This window comes from Podarcis cretensis (assembly GCF_951804945.1).
Source record: "Podarcis cretensis genome assembly, chromosome: 2".
NCBI lineage: Eukaryota > Metazoa > Chordata > Lepidosauria > Squamata > Lacertidae > Podarcis > Podarcis cretensis.
The window spans coordinates 113,248,589-113,274,188 of record NC_137171.1 but is presented as its reverse complement, the minus strand read 5'-3'; the positions used below and the strand labels follow the sequence as shown (position 1 = coordinate 113,274,188).

The 25,600-nt window shown below is 48.5% G+C and overlaps 1 protein-coding gene across 1 annotated transcript in view; it reads left to right on the top strand.

The window, feature by feature from the left end:
- ABHD16A (abhydrolase domain containing 16A, phospholipase) overlaps positions 1–18,603 on the top strand; it is a 36,753-nt gene extending 18,150 nt beyond the window's left edge. The window contains exons 11-20 of the mRNA XM_079963355.1: positions 310–359; positions 3,059–3,182; positions 4,230–4,334; positions 6,570–6,633; positions 8,945–9,001; positions 9,224–9,286; positions 10,625–10,701; positions 13,254–13,352; positions 15,546–15,592; positions 18,272–18,603. Of these exons, the coding sequence (XP_079819481.1) occupies positions 310–359; positions 3,059–3,182; positions 4,230–4,334; positions 6,570–6,633; positions 8,945–9,001; positions 9,224–9,286; positions 10,625–10,701; positions 13,254–13,352; positions 15,546–15,592; positions 18,272–18,355 (770 nt within the window). The 3' untranslated portion in view covers positions 18,356–18,603. The remainder of the gene's footprint in view (positions 1–309; positions 360–3,058; positions 3,183–4,229; positions 4,335–6,569; positions 6,634–8,944; positions 9,002–9,223; positions 9,287–10,624; positions 10,702–13,253; positions 13,353–15,545; positions 15,593–18,271) is intronic.
- The last annotated feature ends 6,997 nt before the right edge of the window (positions 18,604–25,600 follow it).

Genomic DNA, 25,600 nt, shown 5'->3' with positions numbered 1-25,600 from the left:
TGTGTTGTGGAAGAGGGGAGGATTATGGGGTTGTCTTTATTTTTATTATGTATTTTTAAAATATATATTGTGATTTTATGTTGTGGGTCACCCTGAGATCTACAGGTATAGGGCAATATACAAATCGTATCATCATCATCATCATCATCATCATGCCAGACACCCATGACAGCACAGCTCCCCACTTGCGATTTCCAGCAACCAATGTTTAGAGGCGCACTGCCTCTTGACGGTCAAGTTAAAACGCAGCCATCATGCCCAGTGACAGCCTTACCTCCTATGAATTCACCCTCTCTCTTTCTCTTTTAGCTGGATTCTCAGTGCTGGGATGGAATCACCCCGGATTTGCAGGCAGCACGGTGAGTTACGTCAAGATTTTATTTTTTTTATTTTTTTTAATCATTTTTTTTAATTTTCCAATAAAAACAGTCTATTAATATAATCATAATCATGATCCAGTTAAAAACAATAAACTAAAAAAACCCCAAATTACAGTCCAAATTATTAATTATTACAGTGGTTCCTCGGGTTACATTCGCTTCAGGTTACATACGCTTCAAGTTACAGACTCCGCTAACCCAGAAATAGTACTTTGGGTTAAGAACTTTGCTTCAGGATGAGAACAGAAATCGTGCTCTGGCAGCACAGCGGCAGCAGGAGGCCCCATTAGCTAAAGTGGTGCTTCAGGTTAAGAACAGTTTCAGGTTAAGAATGGACCTCTGGAATGAATTAAGTACTTAACCCGAGGTACCACTGTAATTTGTTCTGGGCTTCCCATAGTCTGGACCTCTGTAGTATATCTCCAGTATCTTCCTGCCTTCTTCTTCTTGTTCTCAAATTTTCCACATGCGATTCTCAATCATGTCAGAAATCATATATCCTTTCCTCCATCGAGTACAGCTTTGTTTGTGTATATATATATTTTTTCAACTGTCTGTTTACCAGCGTAGCTTTTCCTGACTCCATTCCAATCTTCCAATCCAGGCTGTTGTCCACGTCTAATTGTTAAATTATTAAGCATACTGTTTGCAATTATTGAGAATACTGTTTGCAATTATTGAGCATACTGTTTGCAAGTTACGTCGAGATTTTAAATTGGGTTACTTCTAGGGCATCCAGTGGATGTTGTCCGGAGAAATCCAATCTAGATGGACCCATTTGGAATCGGGCACGGGGCGGTGGGTGCCTGCCTGCCTCCAGTGTTGAGAAAGATGTGCCCTTCCATTTAGACATTTCCTCAAGTCACTCGGAATTCTGGATATCGAGGCTTCTCTCTTCCTGGTCTCTGCTCTCTGATTTGCACTGTCTCCCTTAATAAAAGAGAGAGCAGCACAGCAATTGGTCTTTCCACAAGGAAGGGTAGGTCCCTGCCATCCGGGTTGCGGGGACAGAATGCCGTTCCGTTTAGCACTGGATCAGTGCTGGAGATTTTAGCACAAAAAACCCCCCTGCTTTCAGGCTCATAGGCTCTAAAAGACATGCCACTAAAGGAATGGGGAAGGAGGAAGAATTGGAAAAGGTTAATAATAATAATAAATTTATTTATTATTTATACCCCGCCCATCTGGCAGGGTCCCCCCAGCCACTCTGGGCGGCTTCCAGCAAAACACTAAAATACAACAACCTATTAAACATTAAAAGCTTCCCTAAACAGGGCTGCCTTTAGATGTCTTCTAAAATTTTGGTAATTATTTTTCTCTTTGACAATTGGTGGGAGGGAGTTCCACAGGGCAGGTGCCACTACCGAGAAGGCCCTCTGCCTGGTTCCCTGTAACTTGGCTTCTCGCAGCAAGGGAACTGCCAGAAGGCCCTCGGCGCTGGACCTCAGTGTCCAGGCAGAACAATGGGGGTGGAGACGCTCCTTCAGATATACTGGACCAAGGCCGTTTAGGGCTTTAAAGGTCAGCACCAACACTTTGAATTGTGCTCGGAAACATACTGGGAGCCAGTGTAGGTCTTTCAAGACCGGTGTTATATGGTCTCGGCGGCCGCTCCCAGTCACCAGTCTAGCTGCCGCATTCTGGATTAATTGTAGTTTCCAGGTCACCTTCAAAGGTAGCTCCACATAGAGCGCATTGCAGTAGTCCAAGCGAGAGATGACTAGAGCAGTGTTTTTCAACCACTGTTCCGCAGCACACTAGTGTGACGCGAGATATTGCCTGGTGTGCCGTGGGAATAATTGAAAAATTCGAAAGATATATATATAAAAAAAAAAATGTCAAATTTTCGCCCACTAGGCAGGCGCCGGACTGTGTCCACCCTATTTTCCATCCGTCCTGGGTGGGGATCAGATCGGATGGGATCGGATGAGAGCGGACAGGCAGTCCGCTCTCATCCGATTCCCCATAGAGAGCAGTGGGGCTCTGACATCTCCCTCTCCACACACAGTGCGGAGACGGAGCTGTCATCCGCCGGCTCAACGGGGATCAGCGGATCAATCCCCGCTGAGCAGAGAACGGTCCGCAACGTTTTTGTTTGCCATTAAAGAAAAAAATATTAAACACTTTCTAATGGTGGTGTGCCTCATGATTTTTTTCATGAAACAAGTGTGCCTTTGCCCAAAAAAGGTTGAAAAACACTGGACTAGAGCATGCGCCACTCTGGCGAGACAGTCCATGGGCAGATAGGGTCTCAGCCTGCGTACCAGATGGAGCTGATAAACATCTGCCCATGGACAGCTGTGAGTCCAAAATGACTCCCAGACTGTGCACCTGGTCCTTCAGGGGCACAGTTACCCCATTCAGGACCAGGGAGTCCTCCACACCTGCTCGCCTCCTGTGCCCCCAAAACAGTACTTCTGTCTTGTCAGGATTCAACCTCAATCTTTTAGCCGCCATCCATCCTCAACCGCCTCCAGACACTCACACAGGACCTTCACTGCCTTCACTGGTTCCGATTTGAAATACAGGTGTGCCTGAAGGATAAAATAAAATAAAAGCGAGAGGAAGCAGAGAGGAAAGGAAAGCTCTCCTTGATCAGGCAAACATCCTCACAGCTCTCCCATGAGTCTTCACTCCCAGCTTCTCCTTGCGCTGACCATTTCCCTCTCCTGCCTCAGGGAGTGCCGCTGCCTCAGAATGAAGCCAACGCCATGGATGTAGTGATGCAGTATGCCATCCACCGCTTGGGCTTTTTCCCTGAGGACATCATCCTCTATGCCTGGTCCATTGGGGGCTTTACAGGTAAGAAGCGCTGCTAGCCAGAGCTGTGAGGCATTGATACCGCCGTGATAGGCAGGGGGAAATGGATTAGCCAGAGATGGGCTGGAACAGGCAGGAGAACGACAGCATGCGATTTGCCACTGGATTCCTGGGAATATGCGCAAGGCCTTGTGAAGGAAACCCTTCTTGAAGGCCTAATAATAATAATTTATTATTTGCCTAATAATAATAATTTATTATTTATACACCACCCATCTGGCCGGGTTTCCCCAGCCTCTCTAGGCGGCTCCCAACAGAATAAAAAGCAAAATAAAACATCAAATATTAAAAGCTCTCCTAAACAGGGCTGCCTTCAGATGTCTTCTAAAATTCAGATAGTTGTTTATTTCCTTGACATCTGATGGGAGGGCATTCCACAGGGAGGGTGCCACCACTGAGAAGGCCCTCTGCCTGGTTCCCTGTAAACTCACTTCTCACAGGGAGGGAACCGCCAGAAGGCCCTCAGAGGTGGACCTCAGTGTCCGGGCTGGACGATGGGGGTGGAGATGCTCCTTCAGGTATACTGGGCCGGGGCCGTTTAGGGCTTTAAAGGTCAGCTCCAACACTTTTAATTGTGCCTGGAAACGTACTGGGAGCCAATGTAGGTCTTTCAGGACTGGTGTTAAATGGTCTCAGCGGCCACATGATGCCATCCCCCTGGAATTGGGCGAGGGGGGTATTTATGCCCAGAGATGGAAAGTCCATATAGCACCCGTCCTTTCCTCCACGAGTTGACACAATGCATGATCCACCAGTAAGTTCTCCTTCGATAAGCTGGTGCAAACAAGGCATGTCCAGGCCTTCAAGAAACAAACGGTTCTGATATTTCTAGCCATAAACAAGAGCGGGGAGTTGGAATAATATTATAAGTTTTTGGAGCAGGAAACCTCAGCCTTAGGCTGGGAAGGAGTCAAAACTTGGTGGTAGTCAAACAGGGGAGCAGAGTGGCGTCGAGGCTCCGTCCAGCGCACATTTGAGTCCTCCAATAACTCCTCTTGTCTCTCTCTCTTCTCTCCTCCAACCCAACAGCCACTTGGGCCGCCATGTCGTACCCGGACGTCAGTGCCCTTATTCTAGACGCCTCCTTTGATGACCTCGTTCCTCTCGCCCTCAAGGTCATGCCGGAAAGCTGGAGTAAGGGGAAGCAAACAGAAAATGCATATATTCTTTTCTATGCTCAAATGGTTTCAAACCCTTTTATTTGTTTTGTTTTGAAATGAAATCCACCCCACCACAGAGAGTTAATATGCAATATTTCTCAGTCTGGCGCTTTCCGCCTCCCCCCCCCCAGCAGTAACCCTTGGAAGCCCCTCTGGTACACATTTTGGGGGGTCGTGCTGAGATTTCAGGGGCTGCCTGTCAGTAAGTGCGTTTCCCATGATGAGATTTGAAGCAGGAACTCCCATGCTTATAACCACTTTACTACTTCTCTGTTCACTAGCAGGCCATCCTGGGGGTCTCCTTCTCCCCTCCATAATTTGGGCTCAGGGGACCCCTCACCTTGATTTTTGTTCTAAGTCACGATCATATCTCTCTCCCCCTGCCCCAAATGTTCTTTGGCACAATACCTTCTTGCCATAAAGTGTTTCTCCCTTTGGCACCTAAGCTCTCGTCTTCTCTATTTTAGCCATACCTTTGTAAAATATATCACTGTGCCCCACCAAGATCCCCAATCCTGGACAGCCATTCGTATGAACCAAACGTTTTAGTTCCCTTTCCATTTCCTCATCGTTTAAACCCACCAAGGGTGTGTGCTATTTGTGGTTTCTGTTATGGCTGCCGATGGTTTCCCCAAAGAGTAAGGGGAGGGTGTTCTAGAGAGGATTCCCCCCCCCCCATTCGAAGGGGCCTTGCGGTGTTTACAAAATGTAGAGGTTGAGCAGATATTTACTAGGGCACGAGAACTGTGTGCAGGCAGCGAATGTCAGCCCAGAATCCTGAAATTCTAAAAAGCTGTGGGTACAGTCCTCTAGATGTGCACTTTAGGGGTAAACCCCATAGATTTCAAAGAGACACAGCGCTGTCTTACACACTCAGACAAATAAACAGTCTATCCTGGCACTGTTTGTTCTAACGCAGCGAATCTATAAGATTTTCCCAGCCTGGTTACCCAGAGATCCTTTTAAGTGAAGATGCCAAGGCCTGTACATGAAACCATTCACATGCAAAGCCTGTTCTCTTATCGGTGGGTTTTGATCCCTTTCCTTTAATGCCACATCAATATCATAGAACGACCCTTTGCAATGCAGCAATCTCAACTAAAGCATCCATGACAGATGGCCACCCAACCTCTGCTTAAAAACCTCCAAGGAAGGAGAGTCCACCACTTCCCAAGGGAGTCCATTCTTCACCACACTTGACTGTGAAACCGCTTGATCCCCTTGTTGTCCTTTAATGAGAGATATATCCTAGGCGACAGGCTATCCAAACAGGCTTAGGTGATCTATTTATTATTAATGAATATTAATGATTAAATTTGTATACCACCCTATACCCACAGGTCTCAGGGCAGTTCACAACATACAATCAGAATACAGTGGTACCTTGGTTCTTGAATTTTATCCGCGAACGGAACAGTTCAAAAACCAAAGCGTGGCTTCCAATTGGCTGCAGGAGCTTCCTGCACTCAATCGGAAACCGCATGCCGGATGTTCGGCTTTCGAAAATCATACGGAAACCGGAACGCTCACTTCTGGTTTTCGTTCGCCCAGGAGCCGAAACATACGAGTTTCGAGTCATTCAGCTTCCGAGGTTCTACTGTGTAAAAACTCAAAATACATAACAGTGGTACCTCGGGTTAAGAACTTAATTCGTTCTGGAGGTCCATTCTTAACCTGAAACTGATCTTAACCTGAGGTACCACTTTAGCTAATGGGGTCTCCTGCTGCCGCCGCGCGATTTCTGTTCTCATCCTGAGGTAAAGTTCTTAACCCAAGGTACTATTTATGGGTTAGAGGAGTCTGTAACCTGAAGCATCTATAACCTGAAGCGTTTGTAACCCAAGGTACCACTGTAATAAAAATAAAAACAAAAACAACCCAATAATACTCCCTCTCCCCAACACATTTTTAAAAAGCACTGGGTGTTAATCAGCCCATTGTCTGGTAAAAGAGGAATGCTTTTGTCTAAAGGTGTACAATGAAGGTGCCAGTCGAACCTCTCTGGGGAGGGATCTACTAAGCGTCCATTTTGTCTGTGCCACGTCCTGTCAGTGACCAGCCCTCTCTCCCATCTCCACAGCACAATAAGTGGTGGTTTTGGGTGGGGGGAGTTAAGCCAGGTTACTGTGAAAACTACGGAAGAGAATTGAGTTACGGACGTCCTTGCTGGTGGATGAAGCTGATCTAACACCTTCCCTTCCTTCCGCAGGGGGCTTGGTCACCAGGACTGTCAGGCAACACCTGAACCTAAACAACGCGGAACAGCTTTGCAGGTAGGCAGCAAAGGAAAAACTGGATAGTCAAAAGCGCCCACAGGAAAATGAGGAGAAATTAGCAAACGTGTTGATGTCTAATCTTTGGAATGGTGAAGCTGGGTTTTGCACTGAAAAGCCGGGGTGGAAATGAGCTGGTTTTAAGAACAGGCAGGCTGGCGGCCCCCGGACGGATGGGGTGATTTTTCCTTCCCAGGAGAGTGCAGCTGGCTGTCCACTTTTCAGTAGGTTTTTTGAAAACTCAGCCTGTTTCCTTGGCTTTTGACTGAAAGCTTTTATTGCCTCGCACAGATTGCTCTCTCGTGGAATCGATTGTAATGAAATTTCAGGCTTGTTGCCGGTCGGGAGAGCGTAGCTTTGAAAGGCAGCTTGGAAAACACGTGATGTTAAATATTAAACCATTCAGCTGAACGGTTGTCACTTTTATTGGAGCAGTAGCCGGGATCCCCAAATCACCAGGAATACTTGGGGGGGGGGGGGGAGAGAGAGAAAGAAATGGAGCCAGGGCAAATTTGGCTTTGTTACAAAATGCTGTTTTCCCTCACCTCGTGGAAACGTTTTGTCTGATTAGTGTTCTGAGGAGAGAGATCCGGTGGTACTGTGATTGGGGATTTATTGAGATGGTGTTGTGGAACAAGGGGGGGTCAGTCTGTAGCAAAACAGAAATCTAGTACCACACATGTTTATTTTAGCTCTTGTGGCCAAACTAATAGGCTAATGTAAAGAAACCATGTGTTAACATTTGGATGGCACACTAACGGGGTCCTGTGCAGAATGAGATGGAATAATAATAATAATAATAATAATAATAATAATAATAATAATTTTATTATTTGTACCCCGCCCATCTGGCTGGGTTTCCCCAGCCACTCTGGGCGGCTTCCACAGAGACCAAAAATATACTAAAATGTCACACATTAAAAACTTCCCTGAATAGGGCTGCCTTATGATGTTTTCTGAATGTCAGGTAATTGTTTATCACTTTGACATCTGGTGGGAGGGTGTTCCACAGGGCAGGGGCCACTACCGAGAAGGCCCTCTGCCTGGTTCCCTGTAGCTTTGCTTCTTGCAATGAGGGAACCGCCAGAAGGCCCTCGGTGCTGGACCTCGGTGTCCGGGCAGAACGATGGAGGTGGAGACGCTCCCTTGCTGCTGGACCTCTTCCCTTGCTGCTGGAAATTCTGTCTGAGACCGACTTTGAGTCTTGGCCTTCTACTAGCCTTCAGCTGCCTGGTGCCTTTCAGATATTGTCGGACTACGTATCCCATCATCCATTGGCACGCTCTTGGCATTGCGGTCCCAAAGGCAACTGGGGTGTACCATGTTGCTGAAGGCTGATCCACATAGTACTTTCCTAGATAGTTATGCTTTCCCTCAGAGCCACCAAGGACCAGAAATTTGATCCTATTTAAAATGAAAGCTGTGTGAGTTGCCAGCCTCCAAATCGAGGCTTGACCGTTTGGTGGTTATAAGCATGACAGCGTCTGCTTTCAGCTGGAATTTGGCCCCAGGTCTCCTTGCAAATGAGCACTCTTAGCTAGCTGGATTACATGAATTCAACAGACTCGGTGGCTGTGTTTAGGCTACCACATCAGCTTTTTAAGCCAAGATATGTGTGGACCCTTCGCATTAAGACACAATTAAACCAAGACGTTTCTGGCCACAGCTTCCCTTTTTCATCCATACTGGGAGGCTGCAGTTACCAGCTTGGGAACAAGCCAAAATCTCAGCATCAACTTTCAGCCGCGGTTTGTGATCCTGACTTGTTCCAAACCATAGTTTCTTGCTTTGGACAGAACAGGAAGTTAGAATGACAGTGGTACCTTGGGTTAAGTACTTAATTCGTTCCGGAGGTCCGTTCTTAACCTGAAACTGTTCTTAACCTGAGGTACCACTTTAGCTAATGGGGCCTCCTGCTGCCGTGGCGCCGTCGGAGCACGGTTTCTGTTCTCATCCTGAGGTAAAGTTGTTAACCCAAGGTACTATTCCTGGGTTAGCAGAGTCTGTAACCTGAAGCGTATGTAACCTGAGGTACCACTGTACTTAGAAGCTTCTTGGTTTCATTGTGGCTCGTGCAAAGGGAGGAGCCAAAGGGTCTTTGTGCACAGGATATGATTGCCTGAACCGTGCCAGTATCTGCTTCACATAGGATATTTTATAGTCTGCTCTTCTTTTGGGGAACTGCAGTGCAGTGTACCTATGGCTTCTAGCCAATCTCCCAGTCATTTGTCTGGTTGAGCCCAGTTAGCTTAGCTTCATCAGCCGCATACAGTCTTCAGACAATGCCTTGACATGGTCTCCTCCTCTTCAGATACCAGGGCCCCGTGTTGCTGGTGCGCAGAACCAAAGATGAGATCATCACTACGACGTGAGTAACAAGTGCAGTGGAGAAAAATAGCCTGCTATCTGGCCGGCATTGCTAAACCGTACCTGTCCCAGCTGAGATTTGAACGATGAGATAATGGAAATCTTGCTTCTACATAATTGCTGTCCCTCAGAGAAGAGGATGGCCATGGGGAAAACCTTGTCATCTTTGGTAGAATACACAAGAATAATACAGTCCTAACTCTATGCACTTCTGGTTCTCAAGGGTTCCTGAAGACATCATGTCCAACAGAGGGAATGATTTGCTTCTGAAGTTGTTACAGCACAGGTGAGCAGATGTTGAAATCACAGTCTCAGCTGCACCATCTCAAAATTATCGTCCGTTCCCTTGCTCTCACATTTTCTCCCGTGTGACGTGACTACTGCCAGGGCGAAGCTAAAACCCGCTTTCCCACTAACTTGAAAAGGTTCTGAAAATCAATCACTGTATTTTTCGACCCATAGGGCGCACTGGCCCATAGGACGCACCTAGTTTTTTTTGGGGGGGGGGAATTATTTCCCCCCCAGGCGCGCAGGGCCAGCCCGAGCTTCCCCCGACCCCAGCCCCCAGAACAGGCAGCTCTCCGCAAGCCTTGGGAGACTGGCGCAACTTCCCGCCGGGCTCCCACAGCTTGCGGAGATCTGCCTGAAGCCCAAACCAGGTTGAGGAACCGAAGCCTGGGGTGCGCTGTGCAGCACGCCCCAGGCTTCAAGATGCAGGCTGATATCCACAAGCCTAGGGAGCCCAACGGGAACTCCCGCGGGCTCCCAAGGCTTGCGGAGAGCTTCCTGAAGCCTGGAGAGTGAGAGGAGTTGGTGCGCACTGACCCCTCTCGCTCTCCAGGCTTCAGCGAAAGCCTGCATTCGCCCCATAGGACGCACACACATTTCCCCTTCATTTTTGGAGGGGAAAAAGTGCGTCCTATAGGGCGAAAAATATGGTACGTGGCGCTTTTGTGGGTTGACATGTAGCCACATTGTTGTTGTTGTTTAGTTGTTTAGTCGTGACCCCATGGACCAGGGCATGCCAGGCAGTCCTGTCTTCCACTGCCTCCCGCAGTTTGGTCAAACTCATGCTGGTAGCTTCGAGAACACTGTCCAACCATCTCATCCTCTGTCGTCCCCTTTTTCTTGTGCCCTCGATCTTTCCCAACATCAGGGTCTTTTCCAGGGAGTCTTCTCTTCTCATGAGGTGGCCAAAGTATTGGAACCTCAGCTTCACAATCTGTCCTTTCAGTGAGCACTCAGCGCTGATTTCCTTCAGAATGGATAGGTTTGATCTTCTTGCAGTCCATGGGACTCTCAAGAGTCTTCTCCAGCACCATAATTCAAAAGCATCAATTCTTCGGCGATCAGCCTTCTTTATGGTCCAGCTCTCACTTCCATACATCACTACTGGGCAAACCATAGCTTTTTAACTATACGGACCTTTGTTTGCAAGGTGATGTCTCTGCAGGGTAGCCACATACCCTGATTTTTTTGGTAACCCCATTTTTTCACCATCTCTTAACTTCTCCTCTTTGCCACTGCCCTTCCCTCTGCACCCAACACCGACTCTCCTCGCTTCTATTTCTTCTTTGTTGTTGCCGGCTGTGATCCGTTTCAACGAGCTTCTCCCTGCCTCCAGGTATCCCAAAGTCATGGCCGAAGAGGGCATCCGAGTCGTACGAGAATGGCTGGAGGCTTCCACACCCATGGAGGAAGGTAAAGTTGACTAATGCCAGGACAGGAGCAGACAGCATGGTCCTCCTCCAGGTCTGGTGAGCTACAAACCTCCCATCGGCCCCAACCAGCATGGGCAGTGGTCTGATGGAAGTTTGGGCGCCACAACACCTGGATATCATGTTACCTAAGGTAAAGGTAAAAGGACCCCTGACCATTAGGTCCAGTCGTGACCGACTCTGGGGTTGTGGTGCTCATCTCGCTTTCCTGGCCGAGGGAGCGGGCGTACAGCTTCCGGGTCATGTGGCCAGCATGACTAAGCCACTTCTGGCGAACCAGAGCAGCACACGAAAACACCGTTTACCTTCCCGCCGGAACGGTACCTATTTATCTACTTGCACTTTGACGTGCTTTCGAACTGCTAGGTTGGCAGGAGCAGGGACCGTGCAACGGGAGCTCACCCCATCGCGGGGATTCGAACCGCCGACCTTCTGATCGGCTAGTCCTAGGCTCTGTGGTTTTTTTTAAAAAAAAAAAATGATATTTTATTAAGTTTTACAAAAGAGAAACATTACACACAAAAAACAAAACATCAAAACACAAATATACAAACAATCAACATACAATGAAAAAGAGAAATCAAAAAGTTAACAAACAAAAAAGAAAAAAGACCCTCTTTTCAAGTTATTAACATTCATGAACTTATTTTCCTGACTTCCTCACACCTCCCTTTCTTGTATTCCAATTTAAAATTGGTTAGCAAATTCATTCTTATTAGTTTCATCCTTGATTACTTTCCCTCACATAGTTTATTTCTCAAAATTTTCATTTAGTATCTAACCCTTCTTTTATACTCTTATTTTGCCTTATTTACTAGAACCCCTTCATTTCATTTCAATGTCATCAACATTCAAGAATTTTACAGTGTTTTTGTAGATAGGTTTTAAATTTCTTCCAGTCTTCTTCCACCAGCTCTTCCTAGGCTCTGTGGTTTAACCCACAGCACCACCCATGTCCCTTCTCGTTACCTATCCTTGTGCAAATCTGCAATAGTGCCTTAGGTTGGGCCAGGTATTGCGGACAAGCGTAAAAGTTAGCAGCGGTACAGAAGGCCCTCCGAAAGCTTCAAACATCTTCTTTTTAAAAAACTTTCTAGGCCTGTGTTTTTGGCATTTTGCCAAATGAGGTGGGGCAGCACTTGATTTATAAGGGTTCAGGCTTAGGGAGGGGCACTAATGTCTGGGAAGCAACCCCCCATCATCATTCTTTGGGAGCGAGTCGTGGACTATTCTGGGGATGAGTCAGGCTGGTGTCTCCCCCTTCTGCGACAAGCTCCCCTCCCCGCACTGGAATCTCAGAACCAGACAAGGCATGAAAAGGGCGGGGGAGAGATTGGCTGCATACAGGCGCAGTCTCCGATTGCTTGGGGAAAGCTCTGGAGAAGAGGGGTTTTAGACAGCTGTGGGGATGCAAGGACTTTCAGTCTCTGCAACTGATGGATGGGGTAAGGCAGGCTTCCGCAACCTCAGCCCTCCAGATGTTTTGAGACTACAATTCCCATCATCCCTGACCACTGGTCCTGCTAGCTAGGGATCATGGGAGTTGTAGGCCAAAAACAGCTGGAGGGCCGAGGTTGAGGAAGCCTGGGGTAAGACCTACCAGAATGAGCTGCTGTGCTTGTCTGGTCTGACGCTCAGCCAAGTGAAGATCGTGGTTTTTTTTTTTACTAATAAAGAGTTACAGTGGTACCTCGGGTTAAGAACTTAATTCATTCTGGAGGTCCGTTCTTAACCTGAAACTGTTCTTAACCTGAGGTACCACTTTAGCTAATGGGGCCTCCTGCTGCCACCATGCGATTTCCGTTCTCATCCTGAGGTAGAATTCTTAACCTGAGGTACTATTTCTGGGTAAGTGGAGTCTGCAACCTGAAGCATCTGTAACCTGAGGTACCACTGTAATTCCAATTTTGAACGGTGTGATTTACTACCTGCTCACTCTTTTGACAGCTGCAGTAACTCAACAGAAGGGAATAGCACCCTCTCTATAATAGCGTGGGGGGAACCTCTGGACCAGGAGCAACCATTCTGACAGACTCTCCCTGGACCATACACCTTTGCCTGGCTGGAATGTGTCTGTGAACCCTGATTAACTCTGACAACGCCTCTTGCTTGCCTGAATGGATGGCGAGAGAGGGACGTGGGAATGTTTATCAAAACTTTCCCACTGTGCAAAGATTTTTATTTTTTTTAAATACTCCCGTTTCCCTGGCCCTGCCCACCACTGGCATATAGATGCCCAGCAGAGAATGCAGCCTGTCAGCTGAAATACATTGCCTATTGGCATGCTCAGTTGTCTTTTTAAAAATAATGTGCGTGACCAAAGATGAGAGAGAGAGTGGGGCTAAAGGTGGACCCAAATTAACCGCATCTGCAAGGGGGGAAAAGTTAATATATAAACTAGAATTCCCGGATGTGCCACAGAGTGTCAAGAAACTTTCCATTTTGCCGCTAGGGCAGCGCACTCGGCTCTGAAAACCTACTGACATTCAGGCAGCCAGGCCCTCACTCGCGCTAACCTCTTCCTTGCCCCTGCAGCCTCTGTTTATAGCCGCTACGAAGTGGAGGACGACTGGTGCCTGTCTGTCCTGAAGTCGTACAAAGCCGAAGATGGAGAAGATTTTCCCTGGAGTGTCGGTGAGGCCTGTGCTAGAGGGGAAAAGAGCAGCCAGGAGGGAATAACGAGGAAGGGAAATGGAAACGGGTTATGGAATAATGATCAATCGGGCTTGAACTGGCTAGCGGCCACGTTAGCTGCCAGAAGAGTAAGGATGAGGATGATTGGCCGGGGGCGTTGTCCTTCTTGGTACCTGTCCAGGAATTAGCCAGTAGTGAACTTGGAGCCACCAGTCCCTTTGATTGTAACTTGACCAATTGGGAGTTTAGAACAGACCACTCAATGTTGGAATGGGTGGGTATAAGAGGTGCCAGTGAAGACTATTTGAAGGGGGGAAACTTGAGCGGCAATTATCCACAAGGAAGTTGAAAACTTTAGGAATGGGTCCCAAGTGGAGCAGATAATTCAGGAAACTGGTCAGCTGTAGATATAATTTTTGAATTTTTTTAACAATCATGCAGATTAAATAAGTTTCCCAATAAAAATACAGTTTGACTTCCCTCTGCCCTTTCTGTGATATCTTCTTTTTAATTTTCATTGCTGCATCTCCCACTTAATTCCGCTTAATTACTTTCTGTGTCTTCCTTAGTAAATATATATTTACCGTATTTTTCCATGTATAAGACTAGGGTTTTTTCCCTTTAAAATAATGTCAAAAATCAGTGGGCGTCTTATACACAGATAGTGTCGAGGGTGGACTGGCGATTGGTTGTTGCCGCAAAAATAGGGGGTGTCTTATACATGGGGGCGCCTTATAGACAGAAAAATACGGTGACTGTTAGTCCTGCTGATGAGCGTAGTTGTTTACAAAAGTGTTTTCAGGCATTTCATGAATCTTCCCCATTCTTTGTTTAAAGTTCTTGGTTTCTTATTCTTCTAGTAAGTTTTGCCATTTCAGCATAGTCCATTAATCTGCCCCTCCTCCTTGGATGGAACTGTATCTAGGCTGGGTCATGCCTTGAAAAGCATAGGGGGTGGGCCAATAAAACCAGGACCTGGGGGTTAAAATGTAAGAGGATCCTTTCTGGGTCATGCCAAAGGTCCATTAAGCCTAGCATCCCCTTTCCTTCAGTGGCCAACCAGTGGTTCAAGCAGGGCATGAACACAAGACAACTCTCCTCATTTGTCTTCCCCAGCAACTGGTAGTCGGCGGCACGTTGCCTCTGAATGTGGAAATGACGAGTCGTTATTGATAACCCTATTTCCCATGGGTTATTTATTTCATAAAACTTATGCACCGCCTGATTGTAAAACAAAACCCTAAAGTGGTTCCCTAAAGTGGTTTAGGGAAAGGTAAAGGACCCCTGGATGGTTAAGTCCAGTCAGATTTGACTATGGGGTTGCGACACTCATCTTGCTTTCAGGCCGAGGGCGCCGGTGTTTGTCCACAGACAGCATTCTGGGTCATGTGGCCAGCATGACTAAGCCGCTTCTGGTGCAATAGGACACTGTGACGGAAACCAGAGTGCACGGAAATGCCGTTTACCTTCCCGCCACAGTGGTACCTATTTATCTACTTGTGCTGGCGTGCTTTCAAACTGCTAGGTTGGCAGGAGCTAGGACGGAGCAACGGGAGCTCACCCTGTCAACAGGGATTCGAACCGCCGACCTTCCGTTCAGCAAACCCGAGAGGCTGAGTGGTTAAGACCACAGCGCCACCCACTGTGGTGGTTTACAAATAGATGAAATCAGGAAAAGATGGCAACCATACTTTAAAACAGGCATAGGCAAATTCAGCCCTCTAGATGTTTTGGGACTGCAGTTCCCATTATCCCTAGCTAACAGGACCAGTGATCAGGGATGATGTGAGTTGTAGTCCCAAAACATCTAGAGGGCCGAGTTTGCCTACGCCTGCTTTAAAACAATCAAAAGTTAAAATACTAAAACAGCTTAAAATTACCTTGGCTTGCTTATTAGCCTGCTTTGCAGTTTTAGCTTCTCCTGTGGGCTGAGAGCTAGCTATTCTATGGTTTTGTTATCGTGGTTTGTGTGGTGTTGCATCTCCCACCCATCCACCCCTCTGGTATCTGTACAGATGTACGGTGGGTAATAAATGTTGCCATTTTAAAGCCATCTATCCCCACATTTTGTGGTATCGAATTATCCCCGTAGAAGAGGCAAGCTGGACTGTGTTGGGTTGGCCATACCAGTCCCAGCTGCCTATTTCAATTCCGCTAACCTCATCCCTTTATTCTTTTTTTTTTTCAAACAAGGTGATGACATGACATCTGAAGGAAGACGGCAGCTTGCACTGTTCCTGGTGAGTTCCGAGACACATCACCCCTCCTCAATTGCCCTGTTGGAGCTAGGGCTGTCTATTTATTTAGGCTTCTTGTATTGAAATACTTCATTGTCACTTGTACAACTTGTATACAGTGAGATTACACGAGCACTCCCCACTCAGCTCTCTTAGTCTGAATTCCCCTCATTTACTGACGCACACCTACCAAACCCGAAAGTCATTTGCTCTGTTGTTATCTTTTCATTCAGCAGCCTAACAGCTCACGGATAGATGCTGTTCTTTACCCTGTTGGTGGGACTAATCCTGCTTCTATATCTTCTGCCTGAGGGCAGGAGATCAAGAAAGTGCCAGCCAGTGTGTGAATCATCCCTGAGAATTTTCCTCACTCTCCTGAGGGAACATTCTTCCGCTGTTTCATCCAGCGGATTCACGGGACAGCCCATAATATCTTGTGCTGTATTCACCACCCTCTGTAGGCACTTCCTATCAGTTGATGTCAAACCAGCATACCACACCATGATGCAGTATGAAAGGACACTTTCTATTGTGGACCGGTAGAAGGAGATCATCAAATGTTGATTGACATCATTCTTTCGCGATACTCTGAGGAGATGGAGTCTCTGTTGGGCTTTCTTAACCACCTGGGTTGTATTGATTTTCCAAGTAAGGTCTTCACTGAGATAAACTCCTAGGGATTTAAAGGAAGAGACTCTCTCCCGATGTACAGCGGGGCTAGTTCTCTCTTCCTCCAAAAGTCCAACACCATCTCCTTTGTATACTGCTTTCCATGATGAATGACCATAAACCTCTTCAGATCTCAAGGTCCTGTCTGTGGCATCATCTCCAGGATGCCATGCAGTGAATGGTCTTGAGATTTAAGCATCTCATGTTCTACCAACTTGGGTCTCCAGCTGCTTTTGGACTACAACTCCCATCATCCCTTGCTATTAGGACCGGTGGCCAGGGATGATGGGAATTGTAGTCCAAAACCAGCCAGAGTCCCAAGTTTGGAAAGCCCTGGCAGATGTGATGGAATCCTCTTCTTCTAGGTCAGGGATTGGGGACATCACCAGATGTTACTGGACTCCCAGCTCCTATCAGCCATGGTCAGCATGGCCAATGGTCAGGGATGTTGGGAGTTGCAGCCCATCAACATATAGAGGACCAAATGCAGCACATGGCCTGTTGCATCACCGCTGACTGTGATTGCTCTCTCTTGGCTTGAAATGGCCCCTTTTAGCATGAAGGGAGCAAATCCCTCTTGAAGTAGGTGTGGCAGCCGCCATCAGCCTTTGCCTGGGTTCAGTGTTGGTGGAACTGGCCTCAAAGGAAAGGGCCTCAGGAAGCAGTGGTCTGTGTGCTGGCATTGTGGTCTGCCCAGCAGGCAGCAAAACCAAAATGCTTGTTTACAAAGCTGTTGTCCTACCAACTTTACTGTAAGCTTGTGAAACATGGACCACTTATAAACACCATCTCCAACTCAAAAGATTCCATCAACGGTGTCTCCGGGAAAAAATTCACATCACTTGCAAAGACAGATGAACTAACACCAGTGTACTGGGAGAAGCAAAGATCATCAGTGTCAAAGCAATGATTCTTCAACATCAACTTGGTTGGACTGGTCATGTTGTTCGGATGCCTGATTATCATCTTCCAAAGCAACTATTCTATTCCCAACTTAAAAATGGAAAGCGTAATGCTGGTGGTCAACAAAGGCAAATCTTTAAAAATGTAGTATAAACACTGATAATTGGGAAACACTGGCTCCAGTTTACCAAAGGTGTTGTGGGCTTTGAAGACACTCGAACTCGGGACAAAAGGGAGAAACATGCTAAGAGGAAGGCACACTTGGTGAACCCTCACCATGATCAACTCCCCCCCGGAAATCTATGTCCCCAGCGTGGAAGGACGTGTGGATCCAGAATTGGCCTCCACAGTCACTTACGGACTCACTGTTAAGACCGTGTTCATGGAAGACAATCTTACTCGGCTACAAGTGATCACCAAAGAAGTAGAAGATTGTGGTCTGCCCAGCAGGCAGCAAAAGCAGTTCTGGGTTTTGCCTGGGAAGGAGGGAGGAGTTTGGTTCTTACGTTAATATAATTTGTGCTTCCCAACACACAAACCAAAACACTACCGTCCTTTGAAATTCATTCTTCTCCAAGCACGTGTGTGTGTGTGTGTGTGTGTGTGTGTGTGTAAAGAGAAAGTGTGTACAAATGCACATATTAGTGAAAATAACATACAAAAATGTGTTAACGGGGAATTGCTTGCAAAAAATTTATTAGGCATAATTATATGCAAAACCCTGTTGATTAGGAGGAAAAAAAATTTGTGGAGACTTTTAAAAGAGTAAAACAAAATTGCAAACACTGCAGAAACGTTGTGAAGTGAAAACAGGAGAAAGGAGAAATTTGCCCACCCCTAGTTTCACCTCTGACCAATTGGGGGGTCGGGGGGGGCGGGGAGAGCAGCAGAGATACTTTATCACAAAGCTCAGCATCTTTTCCTGTACGTTCTGCCCTCGAATTGTCTCCTTCCTCCCCCATGTCCTAACAATTGGTTACTGATTCTCTGGCAAAACTAAAGGATTATTGCTTCCGTTGCCCAAGTTTGCATGTTGTTTCCCCACTGCCTTCCTCACCCCGTCCTTGGAAATCCATTTTAACCTTGTTTTCTCTCCTTCTCACTCCACAGGCCCGGAAGCACCTCCAAAATTTTGAAGCGACGCACTGCACACCACTCCCTCCCCAGGAATTTCACCTCCCTTGGAGCTTATAGCACCTCCATCACCCCTGTGCCAGCCAAGGCCTCCTGTATTGATACCTGACCACCCCACGTAGTGCATCTGCTTTTCTTGTGTGTGTGTGAGAGAGCGTGAGTCTGACCATCTCTGCTACCCTCCTACTGCAAGCTGTAAATCTGCTTCCTCTCTCCTGTAATATTTATCCTCCAACACCCTCCTTCGCCCAGAAAATAAAACCACACACAGTTGTAGAGGTTCACAATAAAGATGGTATTTTTTTATACTTACCGAGTCTTTTCCTGGCCCATGTAACTTGGGAAAGGTGGGTGGTGAGCAGGGTGTCTGTCAGCCTTTCTGTATGCTTGTGAAACATGGACCACTTATAAACGCCATCTCTCACTCCTCTAAAGATTCCATCAACGGTGTCTCCAAAAAAGATTTCACATCACTTGCGAAGACAGGCGAACTAATATCAGTGTACTGGAAGAAGCAAAGATCACCAGTGTCGAAGCAATGATTCTTCAACATCAGCTTCGTTGGACTGCTCATGTTGTGCAGATGCCTGATTATCGTCTTCCAAAGCAACTACTCTATTCCAAACTAAAAAATGGAAAGCATAATGTTGGTGGTCAACAAAATAAGGTTAAAGACTCTCTCAAGGCAAATCTTTAAAAGGTAGTATAAACACTGACCTGCGAGCGCTCCAGTTGGAGAACAGGCTTTACCAAAGGTGTCACAGGCTTTGAAGACACTCAGACTCGGGACGAAAGGGAGAAATGTGCTAAGAGGAAGGCACGCTTGGCAAATCCACACTGTGATCAACTCCTGCCCGGAAACCTATGTCTCCATTGTGGAAGGACGTGTGGAACCAGAATTGGCCTCCACAGTCACTTACGGACTCACAAGTGATCACCAAAGAAACAGAAGAACAAACTACCTGTGCAATACTAAGGCAATTCTCTGGAGATGGAGGGAAGAGATGACTCTCTTTAACACTTGCGTTAAATGGGGCATCCTGAAGCTATTTTCTTACCTTCCTTCTCAAACCAGCTAAGGTTGAAGATGGGGGAAGCTCCTCTGACCAGGGGGTCACCAACTTGAGTGCTTTTAAGACACATTTAGGTAAACTGGAGGAAAAGGTTGCTGACCGTTACCAGCCACAAATTATGGATTCTGTTGGTTTAAAATAGTATTTATATGCACCACCCTCTTGCAAAATACCAGGGCAGTGCACAGCAATATGGTAGGCATCTGTCTGTCTCGAAAGATAGCGGATTGCGCCTTTGGGGGTGAAGTCAAAACACTTGGGAATCGCAGAACCTGCTGTGGCTGCAGTAACTCGTAACTGCTGCCTCCTGCGTTGTTTTTGTTGTCTTAGAAGCACCAACTTGACCTTTCTGGGGTGCCAGCCTGGACAGTTTGTATGGAGGCCTCTCAGTGAATAGAAGGCCCTGCTGGTCCCTGCCCACTAGTGGGGGCTGCCCTCAGGTGGTGTAGTGTGATGTAGAGGTTAAGAGCGGTAGACTCGTAATCTGGTAAACCGGGTTCGCTTCCCGCTCCTCCACATGCAGCTGCTGGGTGACCTTAGGCCGGTCACACTTCTCTGAAGTCTCTCAGCCTCACTCACCTCACAGAGTGTTTGTTGTGGGGGAGGAAGGGAAAGGAGAATGTTAGCCGCTTTGAGACTCCTTAAAGGGAGTGAAAGGCGGGATATCAAATCCAAACTCATCTTCTTCAGGGGTCTCCTAGGCTCCTTTCCCCCCTTGATGGCCTTTGATTCCCAGTTCAAACATCAGTTGAGCTTGATTTGATTCTCACCCGTCTTCTTCCTGATGTAGCTGTTCACTCACCCATTGTTCCCTGGCAGGGTGCAAATACCATTATTTGGGTTTGCCTCAGGCGCCAAAATGTCTTGGGCCAGCTCTGGCAGCAAGTGAGGCAGAGATACCCCTGGCAAGGCTTCGGCCCAAGAGAATGGACACAGGCTATGAACTCGCCCGCTGCACCAATTCTGCTTCAGTGCTTCCCCTAATTCCCAGAAAGTGAGTTTTCTCTTCCAACATCCTGAAGCTCAGCAAAAACAAAATGAAAAACAGGACTAATACAATTCTAGGCTACACCAACAGAAGTAAGAGTGTTGAGGTCGAAGGTTACAACAGTACCACCAAACATGACTAGAAAAGCAGCATTAAAGGTAAAGGTAAAGGTACCCCTGCCCGTACGGGCCAGTCTTGACAGACTCTGGGGTTGTGCGCCCATCTCACTTAAGAGGCCAGGGGCCAGCGCTGTCCGGAGACACTTCCGGGTCACGTGGCCAGCGTGACATCGCTGCTCTGGCGAGCCAGAGCCAGAGCCGCACACGGAAACGCCGTTTACCTTCCCGCTGGTAAGCGGTCCCTATTTATCTACTTGCACCCGGAGGTGCTTTCGAACTGCTAGGTTGGCAGGCGCTGGGACCGAGCAGCGGGAGCGCACCCCGCCGCAGGGATTCGAACCGCCGACCTTTCGATCGGCAAGCCCTCGGCGCTGAGGCTTTAACCCACAGCGCCACCTGCGTCCCACAGAAAAGCAGCATTAGGTGGGCCAATGTGTGCACAGCTTAACGCCCTTGTTGTTATAGCTCTCTGTGGTTCGGTGCTGCTCAAAACGGTGATTCAGCATAAAATCCAGTTTATGCAAAGTCAGCAAACGCTCCCGAAGACCGCACAGCAGAATTCATAAGAGTTTAGATACCACTTCCAGGGCACACAGCCGCAACCGCTTGGAGCATCTCTTAAGTGCTGAAACAAACTAGAACAAACTGTTCACGATGGCAGTCCCCCTCCTGGGTCCTATATGTTCTTGTAAAACCTAGAATACGGCAACAACAAAAAAGTTTGGCTTCATTGCACCCTCATTGGCACTTTTAACGTCTCTCTTTTTAGTTGCCCTCTACACCCTCATTCCACTTGCAAATTTGCAGGTGCCCTTGTTGCGGAAAAGCAGAGTTAGGCAAAAGCAGTCCAGTTTAGTAGCCGCAGGATGCTAACAAACTTTTTTTGAAGGGGGTGGGGACGGATCCCGAAAAGTAACATTCCACACTGCGCCATTTTGTTGCATCTCCCACATGTCATATAATGAAACCGTTCATTTGCTCCCTGTTAACGGTGTCCTCATTTTGCTGCTTGGCCATCTTTGTACTATACATTCAAGGCACTATGATACCACTTCTTATCAGTCATGGCTTTACCATCCTGGGAACTGTACTTTGTTAAAGGTGCAGAGAGTTATTGGGAGGGAGCTATCTATTCCCCTCAGAGCTACAATTCCCAGAGTTCCCTAGGAAGAGGGATTGGTTGCTAAAGCACTCTGGGAATCGTAGCTCTGGGAGGAGGAATAGGGGATTTCTAACAACCCTCAGCATGGGACGCAGGTGGTGCTGTGGGTTAAAGCCTCAGCGCCTAGGGCTTGCCGATCGAAAGGTCGGCGGTTCGAATCCCTGCGGCGGGGTGCGCTCCCGCTGCTCGGTCCCAGCGCCTGCCAACCTAGCAGTTCGAAAGCACCTCCGGGTGCAAATAGATAAATAGGGACTGCTTACCAGCGGGAAGGTAAACGGCGTTTCCGTGTGCGGCTCTGGCTCGCCAGAGCAGCGATGTCACGCTGGCCACGTGACCCAGAAGTGTCTCCGGACAGCGCTGGCCCCTGGCCTCTAAAGTGAGATGGGCGCACAACCCCAGAGTCTGTCAAGACTGGCCCGTTACGGGCAGGGGTACCTTTACCTTTACCTTTAACAACCCTCAGCACCCATAACAAACTACAGTTCCCAAGATTCTTTGGGGGGGGGGAAGCCATGACTATAAAAAGAAGCATCATAATACTTTACATGTATAGTGGAGGTGTGGCCTCTGTTTGCCAAAAGGGTTCGCCCAAGTGGCAAAATGAATTGAATTTTAAACTCTGCTGGTTTTATGAGGGCCTACCCCCAGATGGTAACGTTTATTACAGACCCTCCAAGTGTTCCTATTTTTCCAGGGACCTCCCTGATTTAGAGAAGCCGTCCTGGTTTCTGATTTGATCCTGGAATGTCCCTATTTTCATTGCAGAAATGTTGGAGGGTGTGGAGTTATCCAAGCCCTGAGCACTCTGAAGACAATCCTGTACAGAGAAGTTTGTTATGTTTTTATATATGTTGGAAGCTGCCCAGAGTGGCTGGGGCAACCCAGTTAAGATGTGTGGGGTATAAATAGTACAATTATCATTATGGAATGGGACATCTCTTACTTTCATCAGAGAAATGTCGGAGGGTATGCTATCATTTCAAAACGTGGTAAATGTCGTCCAGTGGTACCTCTGGATGCGAACGGGATCTGTTCCGGAGGCCTGTTTGCATCCCAAAGTGAACATAACACGCGACTGCATGTCTGCACGTGCACGGGTCACACATCGCCGCTTCCACGCATGCGCGTGATGACATTTTGAGCTCCTGCACAAGCGGCGAAACCCGGAAGTAACGCGCTCCGTTACTTCCGGGTCGCCACGGAGCGCAACCCGAAAATATTCATCCCGAAGCTACTTCAACCCAAGGTATGACTGTACTTCGGAATCAGGTAGCATCTCCTCAATTCTGTCACCAGGAACAGAGTGTTATTTTCCAGAAGCCCTCAGAGATGAGGAAAAAGGTAAAGGTAAAGGGAACCCTGACCATTAGGTCCAGTTGTGGCCGACTCTGGGGTTGCGGCGCTTGTTAAGTTGTGGGTTGACATAGCAGACGACACAGCGATTTCTCCAAGTAGCTCTTTATTTTGTAAGCTGGAATAGAACTGACTGCAAACAGCTCAGCCGGCCTGCTTTTATAGGCAGCCGGCTGTCAACATTGTAGCAACAACAGCCCAGCGTTTCCCGCCTAAAATAACTGACGTGGACCTGAGTGAAAACTATCTACAGACCTGAGTGAAAACTATATACAGTATCCCCCTGCTGGCCCAGGGTGAAACTTCACTACATAACACCCCTCCCCACCGAGATAAGGCGTTAGTTACAATCGTAATGGTTTCCTTATATACAGCACTATGCGTAATGGTTCAATTAGGCACAAAAGCATATCGGTTACATTTCCCATACTTAGACCAACAGTGATACATGTCCAACAACATAGTCCTTTAAATAAGTTGGGCGCTTGGAAACTCTGCCAGACCGCCGGGGACTGGTAGCCAAGTCCGGAGGGCCACACAGTTCTTGCTGAGGCTGTGGTGCGACCCTAGGTGGCGTTGGAACCAACTCCCCTGGATCCGCTGCTGTGGGTGGAGCCTCCGCAAGTGGAGTGGTCTGAGTCTGTGGTAAGTCTGGCAGACCCTCTGAAGCGGCTTGGTTCGGCTCCACGCTGGCAGTTTGCGAGGGAGGTGTAGGTGGGGCCTCGCCATCTGTACGTGTCTCTTCTGGAGCCGCAAGCGCAGTTGGGGGCACCTCGGTAGTGTCCAAGTCCCCAACCCTGCGCCTAAGCTGGTCTATGTGCCGTCGCCACAAGCGTCCGTCTTCAAGTGCCACCTGGTACGAGCGAGGTCCAGTGGCTCCCACTACTGTGGCTGGCACCCAAGGAATGTCCCCCACATAGTTCCGGGCAAAGACCTGGTTTCCTGGGACAAATGACCGTGGCGCGTTGGCACAGCCTGGGGGTTCAGCCACGGCAAAGTCCGGGTGTAGCCGGTCGAGCGGTGACCTGAGGTGGCAGCCCATAAGCAGTTCAGCAGGACTCCGCCCTGTGGCCACATGAGGGGTGATGTGTTGCACGAACAAGTATTCGGCGACCCGCTCATGCCAGTCTCCCCGGTCCAGGCGCGCCAGTGCCTCTTTTGCCGAGCGCACCATTCTTTCCGTTTGCCCGTTGCTGGATGGATGAAAGGGTGCCGTTAGGGCATGGCGGATGCCCAGTCCCAAAAGATACCGCTCAAACGTGCCTGACGTGAACTGCAGTCCGTTGTCAGAGACAAGGACATCAGGACACCCATGCGTTGCAAACAGGCCTCGCAGCACCCGGATGACAGCTTCGGTAGTGGTGGAGGGCATCAGGGCGACCTCCAGCCATTTGGAATAGGCGTCCACCACTACCATAAAGGTGAAAGGGGCCAGCCAGATCGATGTGTACCCTCGACCAGGGTGTCTTTGGCGTCTCCCAGGTGTGTCCCTTAGCTGCCGGTGGTGCAGGCCTCGACTCTTGGCACGCTTGACAGGCGGACACCCAGGCAGTGATGGCATCGTCCATATTAGGCCACCAGACGTAACACCGAGCCAACGCCTTCATTTTGACAATTCCCGGGTGGCCAACGTGCAGAACCTCCAGGACGCGCTGACGGAGTCCCTGGGGAATCACGATGCGGTCTCCCCACAGCAGACAGCCGCGATGAGCTGAGAGTTCATGTTGTCTGGTTGCGAAGGGCTGGAACTCCGATGCAAAAGGCCCTTGTGGCCACCCCCTCCACACCCAGTTGAGCACCCGGCTGATGGTGCGATCCTGGGCAGACGCGGAGGCCACAGTGGCAGCCGATACAGGTGCTGCCGGAAGATCCTCAATCAGAAGGAGCGATGAAGCTGGAGCCGGGTCTTCCACAAATGCTGGAAGAGGGCAACGGCTGAGGGCGTCGGCATGGCCCATCGATTTCCCGGGGCGATGGATGAGCCGGTAGTGGTAGGCAGCCAGGAAAACAGTCCATCGCAGCATGCGTGGCGAGAGGACCGGTGGAGTTGGACGATCACCGGCGAGGAGGCCCAGGAGTGGCTTGTGGTCAGTGATGAGGTCAAAAGTCCTGCCATAGAGGTATTCATGGAACCTCTTCACTCCAGCCACAAGTGCCAATGCCTCCTTGTCGAGCTGGCTGTAATTCCGTTCCGTTGGAGATAGCGTCCTGGAAAAGTAGGCGAGCGGTGCTTCTCTTCCGTCTGGAAAACGGTGACTAAGGACAGCACCGATGCCAAAAGGTGAGGCGTCGCAGGCAAGGACCAGCGGCCTGGATTCACTGTACTGTACCAGCACACTGTCTGATGAAAGGAGAGCCTTGACCGCGTTGAAGGCCGCCGTCTCCCGATGACCCCAGGCCCAAGGCGTCTTAGTGCTAAGGAGTCGGTGAAGAGGCTCAGCCACTGTGGCTTTGTGGGGCAGGAACATGTTATAAAAGTTCAGCAGCCCCAGGAACGCCTGCAACTCCGTCTTGTTCTTTGGGGTGGGGGCCTGCTGGATAGCGCGGATCTTGGATGTGGTCAGGTGAAGGCCGGAGGCATCGATAAGATAGCCCAGGAACTCTACCTGT